Source organism: Pseudophryne corroboree, chromosome 2 (assembly GCF_028390025.1).
Source record: "Pseudophryne corroboree isolate aPseCor3 chromosome 2, aPseCor3.hap2, whole genome shotgun sequence".
NCBI lineage: Eukaryota > Metazoa > Chordata > Amphibia > Anura > Myobatrachidae > Pseudophryne > Pseudophryne corroboree.
In genome coordinates this window covers 868,523,397-868,540,967 of record NC_086445.1, presented here as the reverse complement: position 1 = coordinate 868,540,967, position 17,571 = coordinate 868,523,397, and the positions used below count along the sequence as shown (strand labels likewise).

The following is a 17,571-nucleotide window of genomic DNA, read 5'->3' as shown; positions in this document are numbered from 1 at the left end:
GCCACCTGTTGACAAGAAGTAGTGCTGCAATACAAATGTCTCTACCATAAAGCCCTAATTCCATTTTGGGAATATAATTCCTCTTATACATATGGATACATAATGTAACCTCTATCATTGTTATTTTGCTCCATTTTTTATTTGCACTTTATTAGCGAACTGTGCTTCATTGTTGCATTTCCTAATACAATGATTGGTTACAGTGTCTTAAATGTTATATACATACATACATACATGCATATATATATACCTAGGGGCACTAGCAGGGGTGCCCTGGATTGGTGGTCAAGGACCAGTTCAAATTATCTATGGTTAATGTAATAGGCAAAACCAGTGCTGGTGGCTGCCATTTAAAATATGTGGACAAACAGGTTCAAATGTGTGATGAGGGACAATATTTGCTTCTAAGGATGACATATAAACACAATTTACTTAATTTAATATCTCTTCCTAAATTTCTCAATAAGAAACTTTTGGCCTAGGGGTGACAGGAAAAAAAATGATGATACTCTAGGGTGCCGTGATTCAAAAAAGTTTGGGAACCACTAGTATAGACTATTTGGAGACATAGGGAGAAATGCAATAGAATGTGAGAATCAGGAAGTGAGATGTTTAGGGAGCCTTCTCCTGTTTTTGTTAAAGTGGAAATCATTTACATGGCAAAATCAACCTGGTTTCACCATGTGATTGCAACTTTAAGAAAACAGGAGAACTCTCACAAAGTATCTTACTTCCTGATTCTCACACCCTATTACACTCCTCCCATGGAGCGCTTGCAGCATTTAAATACCTCATCTATAATCAAACTGAACACTGTCACCATAATTGTTATTCACTTTAACCATATCTCCCAGCATCCAGGACCCCTAACAAGGGACTCCCTTGCGCCGAAGTCGTGTGTGCCCAAAAGCAGATGTGGCCTATGTAAAAGGAGGCATGGCTTAGTGGGAATGCATCTATTGCGAGCCGCGCCCCCATTTTCGTCACTGTAGGGGCATGCCAAGCGCTCTGTGAGCTGCTGGCATGCCCACAGTCCCTCAGCGTCCATTCATGTCAGACTGACAGGAGGCCTCCCAACTGAACCCCACACTGCGTAACACTGTGGCCCATGGGTGGGACAGCTGTGCAGTGCCCAAATAACTGGACTATCCCGATGAAATCGGGACAGTTGGGAGGCACGCTTTAACCACCCCACATTTGTATACAGCGCACTTACCATATGTGTTATAAAATTGTGCCTATACTCTAATCTGCCCCAATAATTCCCTCCAGAACCTTCCAGCAGAGTAGGTAAGTATGTGCCTAACTGAAAGTCATGGTGAACAATGGATGCAGAGGCACATCCTGTATAAGAAAAACTTCCTGTATAACAAGTGGATGGCAATGACAACTTCCGCCATACACATACAGCAGACTGCACTGATCTGACATTTTTATGTAAGAAGAAGTATCTGCTTCTTGTTTACTGTTGTCGAGGTGATTTATGGGAATATTTCATTGACAATTCACTGTGCTGTTTTGTTAAATGGCAAATAATAAAGTTTGTATTGTATTGAATGGCTGTAGGCAGCACCACCTGTTTCTTCGGCACCCGTTCCCATTTGTACTCTTCATTGATTTTTCTCTGTTCTTTCTTTGTCCTCTTAAATATAAGAAAAATATGAATAGCAATATAATATAATGCAACACTGAAGTAGTGTTGAGTGTTTAGGAACATGAGGCAAAGTACTGACAGAACTGGTTCTAAAGGTTAACTGTCTGATATAATGTACACAACTAAGCTGGCTACAATGGCTTCCTCACAGGTCTGCAATAAAATGCATCTACAATAATCAAAATTTTTTAACAGACTAGTAGATATTCAGTTTCTTTAAAAAGTGTGTGTACAGTCAGGGCTTGCATCGCTCCTCTGAGATCAAGGGTGTGGAGGAGTCATCCACAGGGATCTCTCAAACCTTAGAGGAACTTATGAACAGATGCACTTAGATTTAATGGCTCATTCTCTGCCTCCTCCTGTCACTCAGTGCTGTTCTGCCTGCAGCCTTGCCATATACATCTTTTCCCTGCATTTCCCTCCGGGGATTTACAACATTTCTGTGGTTACTTCCACTAATGGCATTTATTGAGCTTCTGGCTGCTACCAATTGAGTGTTTAACCTGGCTGGATAAATATCAATATATCACAATGACAGAGGGAGATATCCTGCCTCCTAACTTATGTCTTCCCATAAATGAGGCTTAGGAGAAGCACTGATCAGTTTAATTGGCACTTGCCAGGCTATAACGGTGGGCTATTATTAATTAACTCTTGCAGTCACTGGTTGTCGTCCAGCCATGAACAGCCGTCACTGTAGTAATAATGTTTCCCATGAATAGTCATTACTGTAATACTGTTCCTCAATGCTGAGAGAACTGCTACCCTCACATGCACATTATAGATTTGTACGGTCCTGTACGTTGTATGAATGCTGCTTAGTGATAGTTCAGTGTAATCTGTACTGAAAACTGGGTCATCCTTAGCTTTATGAGCCTTGTACAGGGTTCAGACATGGTGACCTCACAAGCGTGCCGCAGAGCCTCAACAAATCTACTGCTTCCAAATACCCGGCCATATCCAGGCTCAGAGATTAGGACATACAACAGAAAAGATTACAGCTCAAGCAGGGAAAAACCTAGAGACAATTATAGCCACTGGGGAATCTCCTAGAAACATCTTGGTTAGAAAACTTGTCATAATGAGCATTTCCGTATCACAAGAGGAGCCTGAGCGCTACACATTGTCATTTCCCAGTCCTGCAGGATCCATATAGAGGTGCAAGATTTAACACAAATGAACCCTTCATTTGCCAGGTGCTTTGCTTGTCTGTCACATAGTAACTACGCACCTTTCCTCTTCAGGTAACTAAAGATTATGCAGCCACCTGTTTTTTATTAGTGATTTATATTTTTATTTTCCCAGTTACTAAATATGTGACACTAAATAGTAAACATGCAAATTAGAAATATGAAGCATGAATTTTACCCCAGGACACTTTATAAGGATTGGGGTATCTATCACGGCCACTATCCACTTTTTTACATTTTTTATAACATTAATGGTGAAGGGCGTAGCTTCCATAGTGCAGGTAATGCAGCTGCTAAGGGGCCCAGAGCTGAGAGGGGCCCATCTTCCCTGTCACAGTTACATGTGCTATATACATTGTTCACCATTTAGTGATACAATATATCTAGTTATGAGCATGGGGCTTCTCATTGTAATGTAGTTAAAAATTAACTGGAGGACATTATAACGTTACGTAATATGAACTGGAGCAATGTAATGTGGCACAATATGTAATGAGGCACTATAATTTGGAAAATTTGAACTGAGGGCACTATGTCATAATGTGAATTGGGTACTGTGTTGCATAATGTGTACTGGCAGCCCTACAATGTGACCTAACATGAACTAGGACACTACTATGGTTCAGAAAATAAACTAGTGCACTATTATTGGGCTTAACATTAACTAAGACACTACTATGGTACAGAAAATTAACTAGGGCACTTTATGGGGCATAACATTAAAAAGTGTCTCTCTAGAAGCATTGGGAGAGGGGCCCTTTCAAAATGTTGCTACGGGGGTTTGCTTTATTGTGCTGATCCAACCGCCGGCATTTTCCTGCTGGGATAGCGGTATCGGTGTGCTTACCGCCGGGATACCAGCAGCTGGCATAACATACCCAACCCATCCAATGCACTGCTCCATGGTGAATCTATATACTGTGCTCTGACTCCTTTTTGTTTTCACTGGTAAAAAAAAAGGAGAATGGCACCAATATACCAAAAGTCTGGTAAGTGACAGCATGTGCGCCCAGAAGCTCCACTTGTCACCAATTTGCCAAGAACAACTCCGGTACCCTAGTGCCCTAGGCTTCTGCCATTTCGGTCAGTAATCCTGTACCAGCTGCACTGCAGTGCTCCAGCAGTGAACAGTCTCTGCTATTCCTATTTCCAATAGCTCTGCCTGGTTAATGGAATCCAGCATCAGTAGGAGGTGAAGCACTTACTAAAGAGATACACTTAAAGATACTTAATAAATCTCTATCTTACCATTATTTTGTTTGCTGAAACCTTTTAATTACAAATATGCAGGAAGTGGACCCAGCTTCTCTGACTCGGATAACTTTAGAATGGACAGGGGGTGTTTGGCTTGCAGAGATATTTTGTGTACACTACAGACTTATATTGGACACACACAGTGCACTATGGTCAATGTAATTACTGCAAGCTTTAAGTATAGACAGGCACTCCACATTTTAAAGTAATAATAATCTTTTCTATCTGTGCCATATCAACAACCTTTCAAGAGCTGATGAGATGTTTAGTTCATACTTGCCTACCTGACCCTCTCCATGAGGGAGAAAAACATGTTCTGTTCCTGGACTTTCCTGGCAGAGCCGGCCATATGTATAGGCAAACTAGGCAATTGCCTAGGGCATTTGATATGCCTAGGGGCATCAGCAGCTTCTGCTGATTAAAATGATATGCGGCATGCCTATATTCTGTGTGTAGCATTTCATATGCAGATACAGCCACACACAGTATATAGGCATGCTGCATATCATTTTAATCAGCAGAAGCTGCCTGTGCATCCTAGCCACATAGCGATGCAAATAAGATGCATTTTCATAAAAAAAGGTGCCCGACATTAGCATTGAGGCAAGATTTATGAGGACACATCTGTATCCAAGCAGAGGCAAAGGTCACAGTGTTAGTGGAAGTGTGAGTGCTGTGTGCATGTGAGCGGGTTGGTTGGGCAGTAGTGTTCGGAATATGTGTAAGGAGAATTATGTGTGTTATGTAAAAATGCATTAATAATGTGCAACATATGTGTAAGGGGCACTATGTATGTCATTATGTGTATAAGGGCATTAATAATGTGCGGCATATGTGTAACAGGGTAGTACTGTATGTGTATCATTATGTGTATAGGGGCACTAATGTGCAGCAAATGTGTAGGGGGCACTGTGTGTGTCATTATGTGTATAAGGGCATTAATAATGTGCAGCATATGTGTAAGGGACATTATGTGTATAAGAGCATTAATAAGGGTTGGCATAATGTGTAAGGTGCATTATGTTTATAAGGACATTAATAATGTGTCTCATAGGTATCCGTTCACATGGTCGACCATGTTATGGTCGACAGTCATTAGGTCGACCACTATTGGTCGACATTGACATGGTCAACATGGACACATGGTCTACACATCAAAATGGTAGACACATGAAAGGTCGACACGTGAAAAGGTCAACATGATTTTTTTTTTTACTTTTTTTTCTTTTGGGGAACTTTTCCATACTTTACGATCCACGTGGACTACGACTGGGACGGTAATCTGTGCCGAGCAAAGCGGTAGCGGAGCGAAGGCACCATGCCCGAAGCATGGCGAGTGAAGCGAGCCATGCGAGGGGACGCGGTGCACTAATTGGGGTTCCCAGTCACTTTACGCAAAAAACGACACAAAAAAAGTGAAAAAACATGTCGACCTTTTCATGTGTCGACCTTTCATGCATCGACCATTTTCATGTGTCGACCATGTGTCCATGTTGACCAAGTCAATGTCGACCAATAGTGGTCGACCTAATGACTGTCGACCATAACATGGTCGACCATTCATACCGGAACCGTCTCATATGTGTGAGGGGCATTACTGTGTGGTATTATGTGTATAAATGCATTACCAATGTGTGGCATTATGTGTACAAGGTACTCTGCTGTGTGGCGTAATGTATAGAAAGGGCACTAGTGCGTGGTCTAATGTGAATAAAGGGCAATATGGTGTGGTGTAATGTGAATAAGGAGCAATTCAGTGTGATGTAATGTGAATAAGGGGCTCTACTGTGAGGAGTGACGTATATAAGGTAAAGTGGTACTACTGTGGGATGTAATATGAATTATGGACACTATCGCATGATCAAATGTGAATAAAGTTGCAGTGCTGTGTGGCGTAGTTGGAATTGGGGTTACTATTGTGTGGCCATGCCCCTTGCCAGCAAAAACACACCCCTTTTTGGGCTGTGCGCCAAATGTGCGAACTGTTTCTATTTAAAATATATGGGGTAGGAACACCAAAATAAGGACTGCGATGCGTGGGGGGTGATGGTGCTGGGAAAGGGGTGCAAGGTCAGAGGTGGAACCAGCGGTTGTGCTAGGGGGCATCAGCCAAAATTTTGCCTAGGGCATCATATTGGTTAGGGCCGGCTCTGTTTCCTGGTAATGTATGATTGCCATTACCTGTGGTGAAACACCTTTCTTATCAATTACTTAGCTCACCACAGGTGATGGCAATCATACATTACCAGGAAAGTCCAGGAACAGAGCATTTTCTCCCTCATGGAGAGGGTTAGGACAGTAGGCAAGTATGGTTAGTTCCCTGTTAACCACTTAACTGATGATTTTTCCCTTCAAAACCATTCATATAGTTGTTGTTGTTTTTTGTTTTTTTATATAATATATTTAAAAAAATATTTCAATATATTACGCACATCAGCAGAACAGATCTCCTCGTCAAAAACTGGGGGATACAGTGGGGCTGTGCGGTCGCATGTGATATGACTATGCCAGTTTACTGAGTTGGAAGAAAACAATATTTTATGTTTTAACAAATTTGCAGTTGAAAAGAAAGAAACATGATTTTGAAGGTTAAAAATATTTTAGTTGTCCTTCCATTGGTGAATACACGTTTAATAATACTTTCTGTTCACATACAATAAAATGTATTATCTTATTATACTGTATATTTTTCATGTAATGTAAAGAGCAACATTGTGGACAAATGTGCTCCTACTATCTTATATGTTGACATTCGTAATGCCATCATTGAACATGTCGGCATGTGAAGAATGTCAACAAGTTCACTATGTAGACATGTGAAATGTCAACTTACTGTACTGCACACATCAGCAGCTTAGCGTTAGCGATAGGGTAGGGGAGTGTTAGGCACTAGCACGGCCGTAACTAGGTATGTGCGGAGTGTGCCACCGCACATAGCGCTGCAAGGTAGAAGGCGCTGTTGGTGGCACTTGTCAATTATCTGTTTTAATTACTTTCACTTGTAGCTTCCCCCCTGTTTGAAGCCCAGCATCTCCTGACCGCCCCTGTCTCTTTCCCCCACCCCTTCCATCGCTTATACCTATACAACATTCATGAACTTACCTTTAAAGCTCTTTGTTATTCAGTCATACTGTAGTGTGTGGCTGCAAGGGACTGGATGTGTGGCTGCACACTACATAGATCTGCTTAGTTGCAATGCTGATTATTTTATTACAAAGTGCACGTAGCTTTATATAGTCAGGAATCTCATTGTTTTTATGCAGGATCAAATAGCTCAATGAGTAGGGTGTTTGATTGAAATGCAACTGGTTATGGGTTTGAATCCTGGGTAAGGCTATATATTGAAATGTGTTATTTAATAAAGGGTATTGTAACTGAATAACAACGAGCTCAACTTAAGTGCGTGAATCTTGATGTGTGTTTTAAATGTGTGTGACATATATATATATATATATATAAACATACATATACATATATATATACACTGCTCAAAAAAATAAAGGGAACACTTAAACAACACATCCTAGATCTGAATTGAATGAAATATTCTTATTAAATATTATTTACATAGTTGAATGTGCTGACAACAAAATCACACAAAAATTATCAATGGAAATCAAATTTATTAACCCATGGAGGTCTGGATTTGGAGTCACACTCAAAATTAAAGTGGAAAAACACACTACAGGCTGATCCAACTTTGATGTAATGTCCTTAAAACAAGTAAAAATGAGGCTCATCAGTGTGTGTGGCCTCCACGTGCCTGTATGACCTCCCTACAACGCCTGGGCATGCTCCTGATGAGGTGGCGGATGGTCTCCTGAGGGATCTCCTCCCAGACCTGGACTAAAGCATCCGCCAACTCCTGGACAGTCTGTGGTGCAACGTGGCGTTGGTGGATGGAGCGAGACGTGATGTCCCAGATGTGCTCAATTGGATTCAGGTCTGGGGAACGGGTGGGCCAGTCCATAGCATCAATGCCTTCGTCTTGCAGGAACTGCTGACACACTCCAGCCACATGAGGTCTAGCATTGTCTTGCATAAGGAGGAACCCAGGGCCAACCGCACCAACATATGGTCTCCCAAGGGGTCTGAAGATCTCATCTCGGTACCTAATGGCAGTCAGGCTACCTCTGGCGAGCACATGGAGGGCTGTGCGGCCCCCCAAAGTAATGGCACCCCACACCATTACTGACCCACTGCCAAACCGGTCATGCTGGAGGATGTTGCAGGCAGCAGAACGTTCTCCTTGGCGTCTCCAGACTCTGTCACATGTGCTCAGTGAGAACCTGCTTTCATCTGTGAGGAGCACAGGGCGCCAGTGGCGAATTTGCCAATCTTGGTGTTCTCAGGCAAATGCCAAACGTCCTGCACGGTGTTGGGCTGTAAGCACAACCCCCACCTGTGGATGTCGGGCCCTCATACCACCCTCATGGAGTCTGTTTCTGATCGTTTGAGCAGACACATGCACATTTGTGGCTTGCTGGAGATCATTTTGCAGGGCTCTGGCAGTGCTCCTCCTGTTCCTCCTTGCACAAAGGCGGAGGTAGCAGTCCTGCTGCTGGGTTGTTGCCCTCCTACGGCCTCCTCCACATCTCCTGATGTACTGGCCTTTCTCCTGGTAGCGCCTCCATGCTCTCGCCACTACGCTGACAGACACAGCAAACCTTCTTGCCACAGCTCACATTGATGTGCCATCCTGGATGAGCTGCACTACCTGAGCCACTTGTGTGGGTTGTAGACTCCGTCTCATGCTACCACTAGAGTGAAAGCACCGCCAGCTTTCAAAAGTGACCAAAACATCAGCCAGAAAGCATAGGAGCTGAGAAGTGGTCTGTGGTCACCACCTGCAGAACAACTCCTTTATTGGGGGTGTCTTGCTAATTGCCTATAATTTCCACCTGTTGTCTATTCCATTTGCACAACAGCATGTGAAATTGATTGTCAATAAGTGTTGCTTCCTAAGTGGACAGTTTGATTTCACAGAAGTGTGATTGACTTGGAGTTACATTGTGTTAAGTGTTGCCTTTATTTTTTTGAGCAGTATATATATATATATATATATATATATATATATATATATATATATATATATATATATATATAGATCACTAACACTTAGTTGCTGGGCTGTCAGCCAGCCTGTGTTACGGATATAATTGAGGCCCGATACTGAACTAGGAACCAGCTGGTTCATTTCTTCTAATATGTATTTAGATTGAGGTAGATGTCTGATGTTTTATAACGACCGCCGGTCTCCTGACCGCCGGTCACATAACTACATCCCCTTACAGCCACAATTGTGCTATTTTACTGTAGGAAAATAATTGGTTACACACTTAAGACAAATGGAATGTATTTTGGGGCAAGCTTTAAGGAGTTTTATACTGTCTTCCAGGTCAAGTGGTACCAATAGACAAATGGGAGTTTTCAGAACCTCAGCTTCCAGTCATTCCACTGGTGCACTGTCCACTGTCCTCTACTGCCATCTATTGAGCTAATTTGGTACAACAGCTATCTTCTTACTTGCTAGACTGCATAAATGTGTGCTGTTGATTTGTTGAGCTTTTTTTTTTTACTTAAAACAATTAAGTTATTAAGTTAAGGTGGGTACAAACTATAAGATATATCATGCATCTATCGTTTACACATGTCTCTTATTGCATCGTCCATCTGATGTGTAGCACATCAAATGGGATAATTCTATAAGGACGCAGTGTTGTCACATTAAGCAAGAAATGATGGCTTCTGCTTTGTGTATAGCGATGCACTATATCATTACATCCCATTGCTGAGTTCCTGGGTCGTACTATTGGCAGGGTGTGTACCTAGGTGAACTAGAAGCTGTAGTTGCATCCACTCTCTGGATAAGAGTTATTTTATTCATTTCTAAAATCATTTCACTGACTCCAATTTCCGAAGCTAGTTATAAGAGTTGAGGATTATTATTATTATTATTATCCTTTATTTATATGGCGCCACAAGGGTTCCGCAGCGCCCAATTACAGACTACACCAAGTTGTGTAAAATATTCTATAATAGACAGACATAGAAACTTTAGGTTTGGGAGAAGGTGATGGGATTTGCTAATTGTTTAACAGCAATTGGAGCAAAATCTTGTAAAACTATTTTTTATACCGATTTTACCAATTTTTCCTTGTTTAATGACCATCAAATATAAACATATATTGAGTCCATTATTCAGTGGTGTGTGGTGCACATAGGCCCCATACCACACACACAGCACTCATTTATTTGGTACTTACCTCTCTCCGAAATCCAGCGTCGGCAGTGATATCGCTGCAAAATCACTAGGAAAATGGCACCATGCCCATTTTTCAGGGGGTTTGCGCATGGTCAGTAAGGAAATCACTGAGAAAAAGGCCACTATGCTATTTTCCCAGGGGGCATGCAGAAGACTCTAGCACAATGCTACAGTCTACTAGCGCTTCACAACTTACACACACTTTGCTGCCAGCTAGAAAGGAGTAGGGATGGCCATCAGTGGGTTATCCATGGATGGTCACCATTGAGGGTACCATTGCCTGGATAACCTCGATGGTGTGAAACCATCTGTAAGGGAACCATCGATGGTTTCACCCACTGATGGTCACCCCTGCTTTAGTGTACAATGAGCTGCGGCCCAATAAGAGCCAAGGCGCTGGGCTTCGTCGGTGTCAGGGGCACAGCTAAGTACCGTGTCATGACACTGTGGTGACATTTTTTTGTTGTATCTCAGTATCAACGATGATGGCAAACCATCTGGCTCTCCTCCATCAATGGTACAATGTAGTCACCATTGGTCATAGACCATCGATGATTTAAAATCATCAATGGTTTATGGTCATCCCTAGAGAGGAGGGGGCCCAGATGGGGCCTCTTCCTCTCTTAATACGACCCTGCTATTATTATTATTATTATTATTATTATTAATAATAATAATAATAAAAATAATAATAATAATAATAATAATAATAATAATATTATTATTACAGGTTGAGTATCCCTTATCCAAAATGCTTGGGACCAGAAGTATTTTGGATATCTGATTTTTCCGTATTTTGGAATAATTGCATACCATAATGAGATATCATGGCGATGGGACCTAAGTCTAAGCACAGAATACATTTATGTTTCATATACACCTTATACACACAGCCTGAAGGTCATTTAATACAATATGTTTAATAACTTTGTGTATTAAAGAAAGTTTGTGTACAATGAGCCATCATAAAACAAAGGTTTCACTATCTCGGTCCTACTCAAATAATTCCGTATTTCAGAATATTACGTATATCGGAATATTTGGATATGGGATACTCAACCTGTATCTACCTTTTCTCTGGCCACCATACTCCACCTTGTATGATTGTATAAAACAATGCTTAACCTACCCAGGAGAGGAGTCTTCTGTCTCTGCCTTCCCGTCATATATTGCACCCACCATGTTCTCCATCAGGCTCATGAAATTATTAGTACAGTCAGAGAATAAATTAAATAGGCATGTCGGTAAGTCTCTAATGAGAGCACATGCTTTCCAGATTGCATTGCATATGTCATGTACTTTAAATGTACCTTTAAAATCCATTTCATTGGCTGTCTAGCGTGTACACACAAAAATATCCTTCTTTTCTGACCCTTGTTTGAATTTAACTGGAACTTAAGTAAAAAAGTACCTAGGCTGCTGTCCAATATGTATATTGTATAAAAGAACAACAGGAATAAGGTATTAGTAATTAGTGTAGTACACAGAAGCTGTGAGATTGGTGCATGTCCTGAGAACAGTGGCATTGTCCATTCGCTATATACAATAGTTACAGTGCATGCTCCTGTAACACAGATGTAGCCACACTCTATAAATTTATTGTGATGTTCTATTCCTATGAGGGAGAAATAAATGTCTCATCCTCATTACAGGTATATGTGTTTGTTGCAAATTTGTATTCCAGCTTTGTTTAGCACACTCTGCAGATATAATAAAGAGAGATATATTACTGTGCACAGATTAGAGTGTGAATAAAGCTCCACATTTACTCCTTCTTCCTCTGCCAATCCCCCTGTGAGATCTCTCCTTTCTCGCTATCTGTTGTGCTTTGCAGGCAAGTGCCATAGACACAGAGGAAATATTTTATGGGTCCCATTAGGCAAGCAGCACGGCTAATTTATCAAGCTGTGAGTTAATGAGTGGTGCCAAACACCCGGTTCAGGAAATCCATTGCAAGATGGAGATGGGACATTATAACTTTATTTCAGCTAATTCATCACTCCAATTCAGGCAGGAGAACCTCTGTCTCAGTTACACATACCTTATAATCCTCATTGTTACTTGCACTCTGACCCTTACCTGTAATATAGGCTGTACCTGCTGGGGCTCTGCAGAGTAATAGTGACAGAGAGAGCACAAATCGCCTATGTATTACACTAAAATAATCACACCTGAGCAATTATTGTCCATGTTAGATGGAGATATGTTACTTACAATACAAAGTAAAGGGCTGCTTAATGGACAGTTACATGGCAGATCTATTGCTTTAACATAAACTGTGATGCTCAGGTTCTTAACCTGTCCCTGCCTTCTTCACACTTTCCTATACTAACAAATGTCTTCCAGTGCCTTTACGTTATTCCACTCCAGAGGCGAAATATACTAGGGGTATCCGGACTCCAGGTCGACAGCAAAAAGGTCGACACACCTTAGGTTGACGCCAATTGGTCGACACACCTTAGGTCGACATGGACAAAAGGTCGACAGGAACAAGGTCGACATGAGTTTTTCACAATTTTTTTCTTTTTTTGAACCTTTTCATACTTAACGATCCATGTGGACTACGATTGGAACGGTAATCTGTGCCGAGCGAAGCGGTAGCGGAGCGAAGGCACCATGCCCGAAACATGGCGAGCGAAGAGAGCCATGCGAGGGGACGCGGTGCACTAATTGGGGTTCCCGGTCACTCTACGAAGAAAACGACACCAAAAAAACATAAAAAACTCATGTCGATCTTTTTCCATGTCGACCTTGTTCCTGTCGACCTTTTGTCCATGTCGACCTAAGGTGTGTCGACCAATTGGCGGCGACCTAAGGTGTGTCGACCTTTTTGCTGTCGACCCTCAGTCCCAGACCCATACTAGGAACCATGTTGGAAGTCTAAACCAAATCGCTGTACATTGCTGGAACGTTTTACACTGAAATTCTTTGATTCACTGAGCAGCATGTTTGAGTGTCTATTTTCTTCCGATGGCGATACTCATTTGTTTCTGGCGTGTGTGGTTTCAGTCGATTTAGTCGGTTTGCCACTTACAACAGACTCCACAGCCAAATAGAAGTCGGCAGCAAATTGAAAGCACTGCACATGTCAGTATGATTTACGCAGGCTATGGTGTAGTCTAATGTTAAGACTGTTGAAGTTGTATGGGGTCCACCCCAGAAGCATGACCAGCCCTAGACTTCTGAGTCCATTCTGGGGAGAAACTAACGTAAGGTTCCCCGTTTTTCCAGCACTGTGCTAAACCAGCCGGGGAGCTTACTGCAGGGAGTCACACATCATGGGGTCCCCCTGCCATCACAAACCAAACTGGTCAGCCCAGGCCTGTTATTCCTTGGAAAGTGGGGACCCCCTGAATAAAGCTGTCCTCCGCTCCCGAGGAACCCCCCAGGCCTGGGGAGTTCCTGAGAGAGGTCTGACTCTTAGCCAATCAGCTCTATATTGCAGAGAACCACGTGCTAAGTGTCATTTTGGTTGCTGTACTGAATCTACGTAGAAATCAAACCATTTGCCCATATGAATAAGTTTATTATAATACTACTAGTATAAAACGGGGTGGGGGAAGGGCAGGGGAAGGGGGGGGGGAGGGGGAGCAGAGTGAATCCAGGTCTGTTATACTAGTAGTATTATGATAAACCTGTTCACATGGGTAAATAGTTTTTTTTTCCATGAATAAGATGTATAATCATTTCAGAAATTGTCAAAACTTAACATTTATGTATAATTCTATGACTTTTACTTATGTCTTTGCAGCCTATCTCCTGAGCTGTGGATTCCCACAAAGACCTGCCTATGGGGATGTATCTGTTACTAGCCTACACCCAGGAGGAGAAGCCTATTTCTACTGCAATACAGGCTATAAACTGCGTGGTCCCCATGTGCTAACATGTCTAAATGCAACACGCCCTTTCTGGAGCAGTCGGGCTCCACAGTGTGCAGGTATGCATGGTGCTTTCATCATTTGGGGTTTTTTAAGTTTTCATCAGTGTCTTGGAAAAAGTGTTTATGTTCCAATCAATAAAATGACTTTTAGGTAAATGTTTTATACTACAGTATAAAAACTAAAAGTATATAAAAAAAAAACTTTCATTGTCACTGTAGTGTCAGTCACCTCTTCCACGGAACTTTAAACTTACCCATTAGTCTGGGACAAGTTATAAATCGCTGATAAAAACTTCAGCCATCAATCAGTCCATGGTCTGGCAGGAATTTTACAAATGGAAAAAGAAAATGTCACCTCCATTATTGTTCCAAGTTAGAAGTCCATTAAAAATATCTTCAAGAGAATGGTATGCAATACTGCAGGTCATAAAGATCCACAGGATAATGCCGAAGGATCCACAGACATTCATGTTTTTCTGACTTCAGTGACTATGAGGGGCATTCATTTAGTGCTTTTTTTTGACTTGCTGAGAAAACGTCACTAATTCGACAGAGTGTATTCATTAGCGGGCCTGTTTTTGAGTCACTTTTCGCCCATGCCTTTTCATATTTTTTGTTTGCCGAATCGGCATGGGCGAAAATGGACCCAAAAACGCCAGCGGATTCGCCAAAACACGTGAATCGGCAGCAAATTCGCCAATCCAAGTGGTTTTCGCCCGTGCCAGATATTTTGACCAATCGAAAAACGGCACGGGCATTGAATATGTCGAATGTAAATTCGACCTAGAAACAGACGAAAAGTGCATTTTTTTCAACTGGTCGAAAAAAGGGTCACTAAATGAACACCCCCCTATAGGAATCCAAAATTATGTAAATACTGAAAATACTACTGTGTATGGAAAGATATCAAGGAGGAGAGCAGTGTTCTCCAGTAAGATCACTGAATAATCCAAAATGATATGGTTAAATAAGCATGCTAGCCTTTCAACCATTTTAAAATCTTCCCATCTACCTATTTATCCTAACAAGATTGCCACCACTGCATCTGAAATGTATTACAACATGATGCTACCATCAGTGGCGTAAGCTCGCCCCAGTCGCCCGGAGGCATGATAAATGTTGGTGCCCCCACCCCCCCTGCATACACGCCCCCCCCCCCCCCCACACACACACACACACACGCACACCCTCTTCATATGTAGCTATCTGGCATTCATGTTGAACAGTAGGAGTGTGCTCAGGTGCCTTTCCCAATAGTAATATAGATACACAAGCAAAGTGGACGGCACTCCAAGTCAGTCATCACAATAAATTAGACACCAGCATACCTTTATAGCACACCTACAGTACTCCCTCACCCACCAGCGTGTCACAATGTAGATGCTTTGGCGCAGTGGTGTGCCGATATATAAATATAAAGAATGCACAAACACCTCCTTCACATAAAAACACACAAATGCCTCTTTCACTTAAACACACACAAATATCTATTTTACTTAAAAACACACAAGCGTCTTTTTCACTTAAACACACAAAAACGCCACTTTCACTTAAACACACACACACACACACACATGCCACTCACACTCATGCCTCTTACTTACACATGCCTCCTTTACTTAAACACACACACACGCCTCCTTTACTTAAACACACACGCCTCCTTCACTTAAACACACACGCCTCTCACTTACACACACGCCTCTCCCTTACACATGCCTCCTTCACTTAAACACACACATGACTCTTTCACTTAAACATACACATGCCCCTCACTTTTACACACACACACACACACACACACACACACACACACGTCTCCCTTACATGCACACACGCCTTTCACTTAAAAACACACACACACACACACAAAAACAAACACATGCCTCCTTCACTTACACACACACACACACACACACACACACCTCACTTAAACATGCAAACATAAAACACAGTGCTGCCAACATTTATTAAAGGCCCCCCAGCACCCCTCCCCCCTCCAACTACACCCCCACCCCCACACAGTGCACCTGGAGGCAAGTGCTGCCAGTGAGTACCTACTGCTACCAGCCCAATGGAGGAACAGAGAGCTTCACTCTGCCAGCTCAACTGGAAGGGCCTGGCAGGAGCTGCGTTCTGGAGCTCCCCCTAGCTGTAGCCACAGCCAGCTCTCTGTATATAGTATACTAGAAGGCAGCTTCCGTGTCACTGACACGAAAGCTCCTCGCAGTGAACGATCGCCAGGGTCAGTCAGCTGGAGACAATGGAGGAGATGTGCCCCCTTGAGGTCAGGAGCCCGGCGGCAGCCGACTCCACTGCCTCCCAGAGTTCTGCCCCTGGCTACCATCACTGTACTAAATGGGGTGTTTGAATTTACCTGGTTAGTGTGCAGTGTTTCAGCCATTCAGGCCAAAAAGTTCCTCTTTAACGTCACAAGACCTCAAGCTCTTCTACCACATCTCTGTAGTTATTTCTAGATGGAGTTTAACAGATTCCTTTTTCTGACGAGCTTATGTTTTTTTAAGACAGAGTTTATTCCTTTCTGCCCTCCCAAGAAGGCCTCTTTTCTAGAAAGCCTTAGGGATTGCTGACCTATCTTTCATTACGTACTGACTTTTGTAGCTGCCCTGATGTTGCAATTGGTGACTGTTGTGGCGTGGCTTGGAGATACAGGTCTCTTAATTCCTCCCAAGTTCAAGAGATGTAAGAATTCTATTTGCAAGGAGCAATGTAGAGATTAGAGAACAGGGTCACAATAATTGTCAAGACAATTGGAGGATTGGCGGTAGATACTGGAGTCAGAGAATTAGGAATGTCTGTAGCAGGAGCAAGGGTCAGAGAGATAGAATGGCCCTCAGTGATACTGTAGCTGAGGTCATACACAAGAAGTCAAATAGTGAGTTGGAGAAATACTGAAGTAAGACTGAGAAGTATCAATATTTGACAGTATGTGCAACTTATTGCAAGAATTATAAACCAGGATGCAGGTGATTGGCTAGTCACAGGAAGTGGGCAGTGGGCTCAGACTAATGGGCCCTACACACTTTGCAATCCGCCGCCGAGCTGCCCGACGGCAGATACGGTCAACGGGTGACGCGGCGGGGGAGGGGCAGTTATGGGGGGAGTGAACTTTCTTCACTCCCCCCGTCACCCGGCTCCATAGCAGTGCAGGCAAATATGGACGAGATCGTCCATATTGGCCTGCATGCACAAGCAACGGGGCACCATCGATAAACGAGCGCGGGGCCACGCATCGTTCATCGCTGGTACCTCCACACTGAAAGATATGAACGGTATCTCGTTCAATAATGAACGAGATCATTCATAT

At 42.6% G+C, this 17,571-nt stretch overlaps 1 protein-coding gene across 1 annotated transcript in view; it reads left to right on the top strand.

Annotated features, from left to right (window-relative positions):
* SEZ6 (seizure related 6 homolog) overlaps window positions 1-17,571 on the top strand; it is an 874,081-nt gene that overhangs the window by 768,088 nt on the left and 88,422 nt on the right. Inside the window, exon 5 of the mRNA XM_063955907.1 lies at window positions 14,115-14,300. Within this exon, the coding sequence (XP_063811977.1) occupies window positions 14,115-14,300 (186 nt within the window). The remainder of the gene's footprint in view (window positions 1-14,114; window positions 14,301-17,571) is intronic.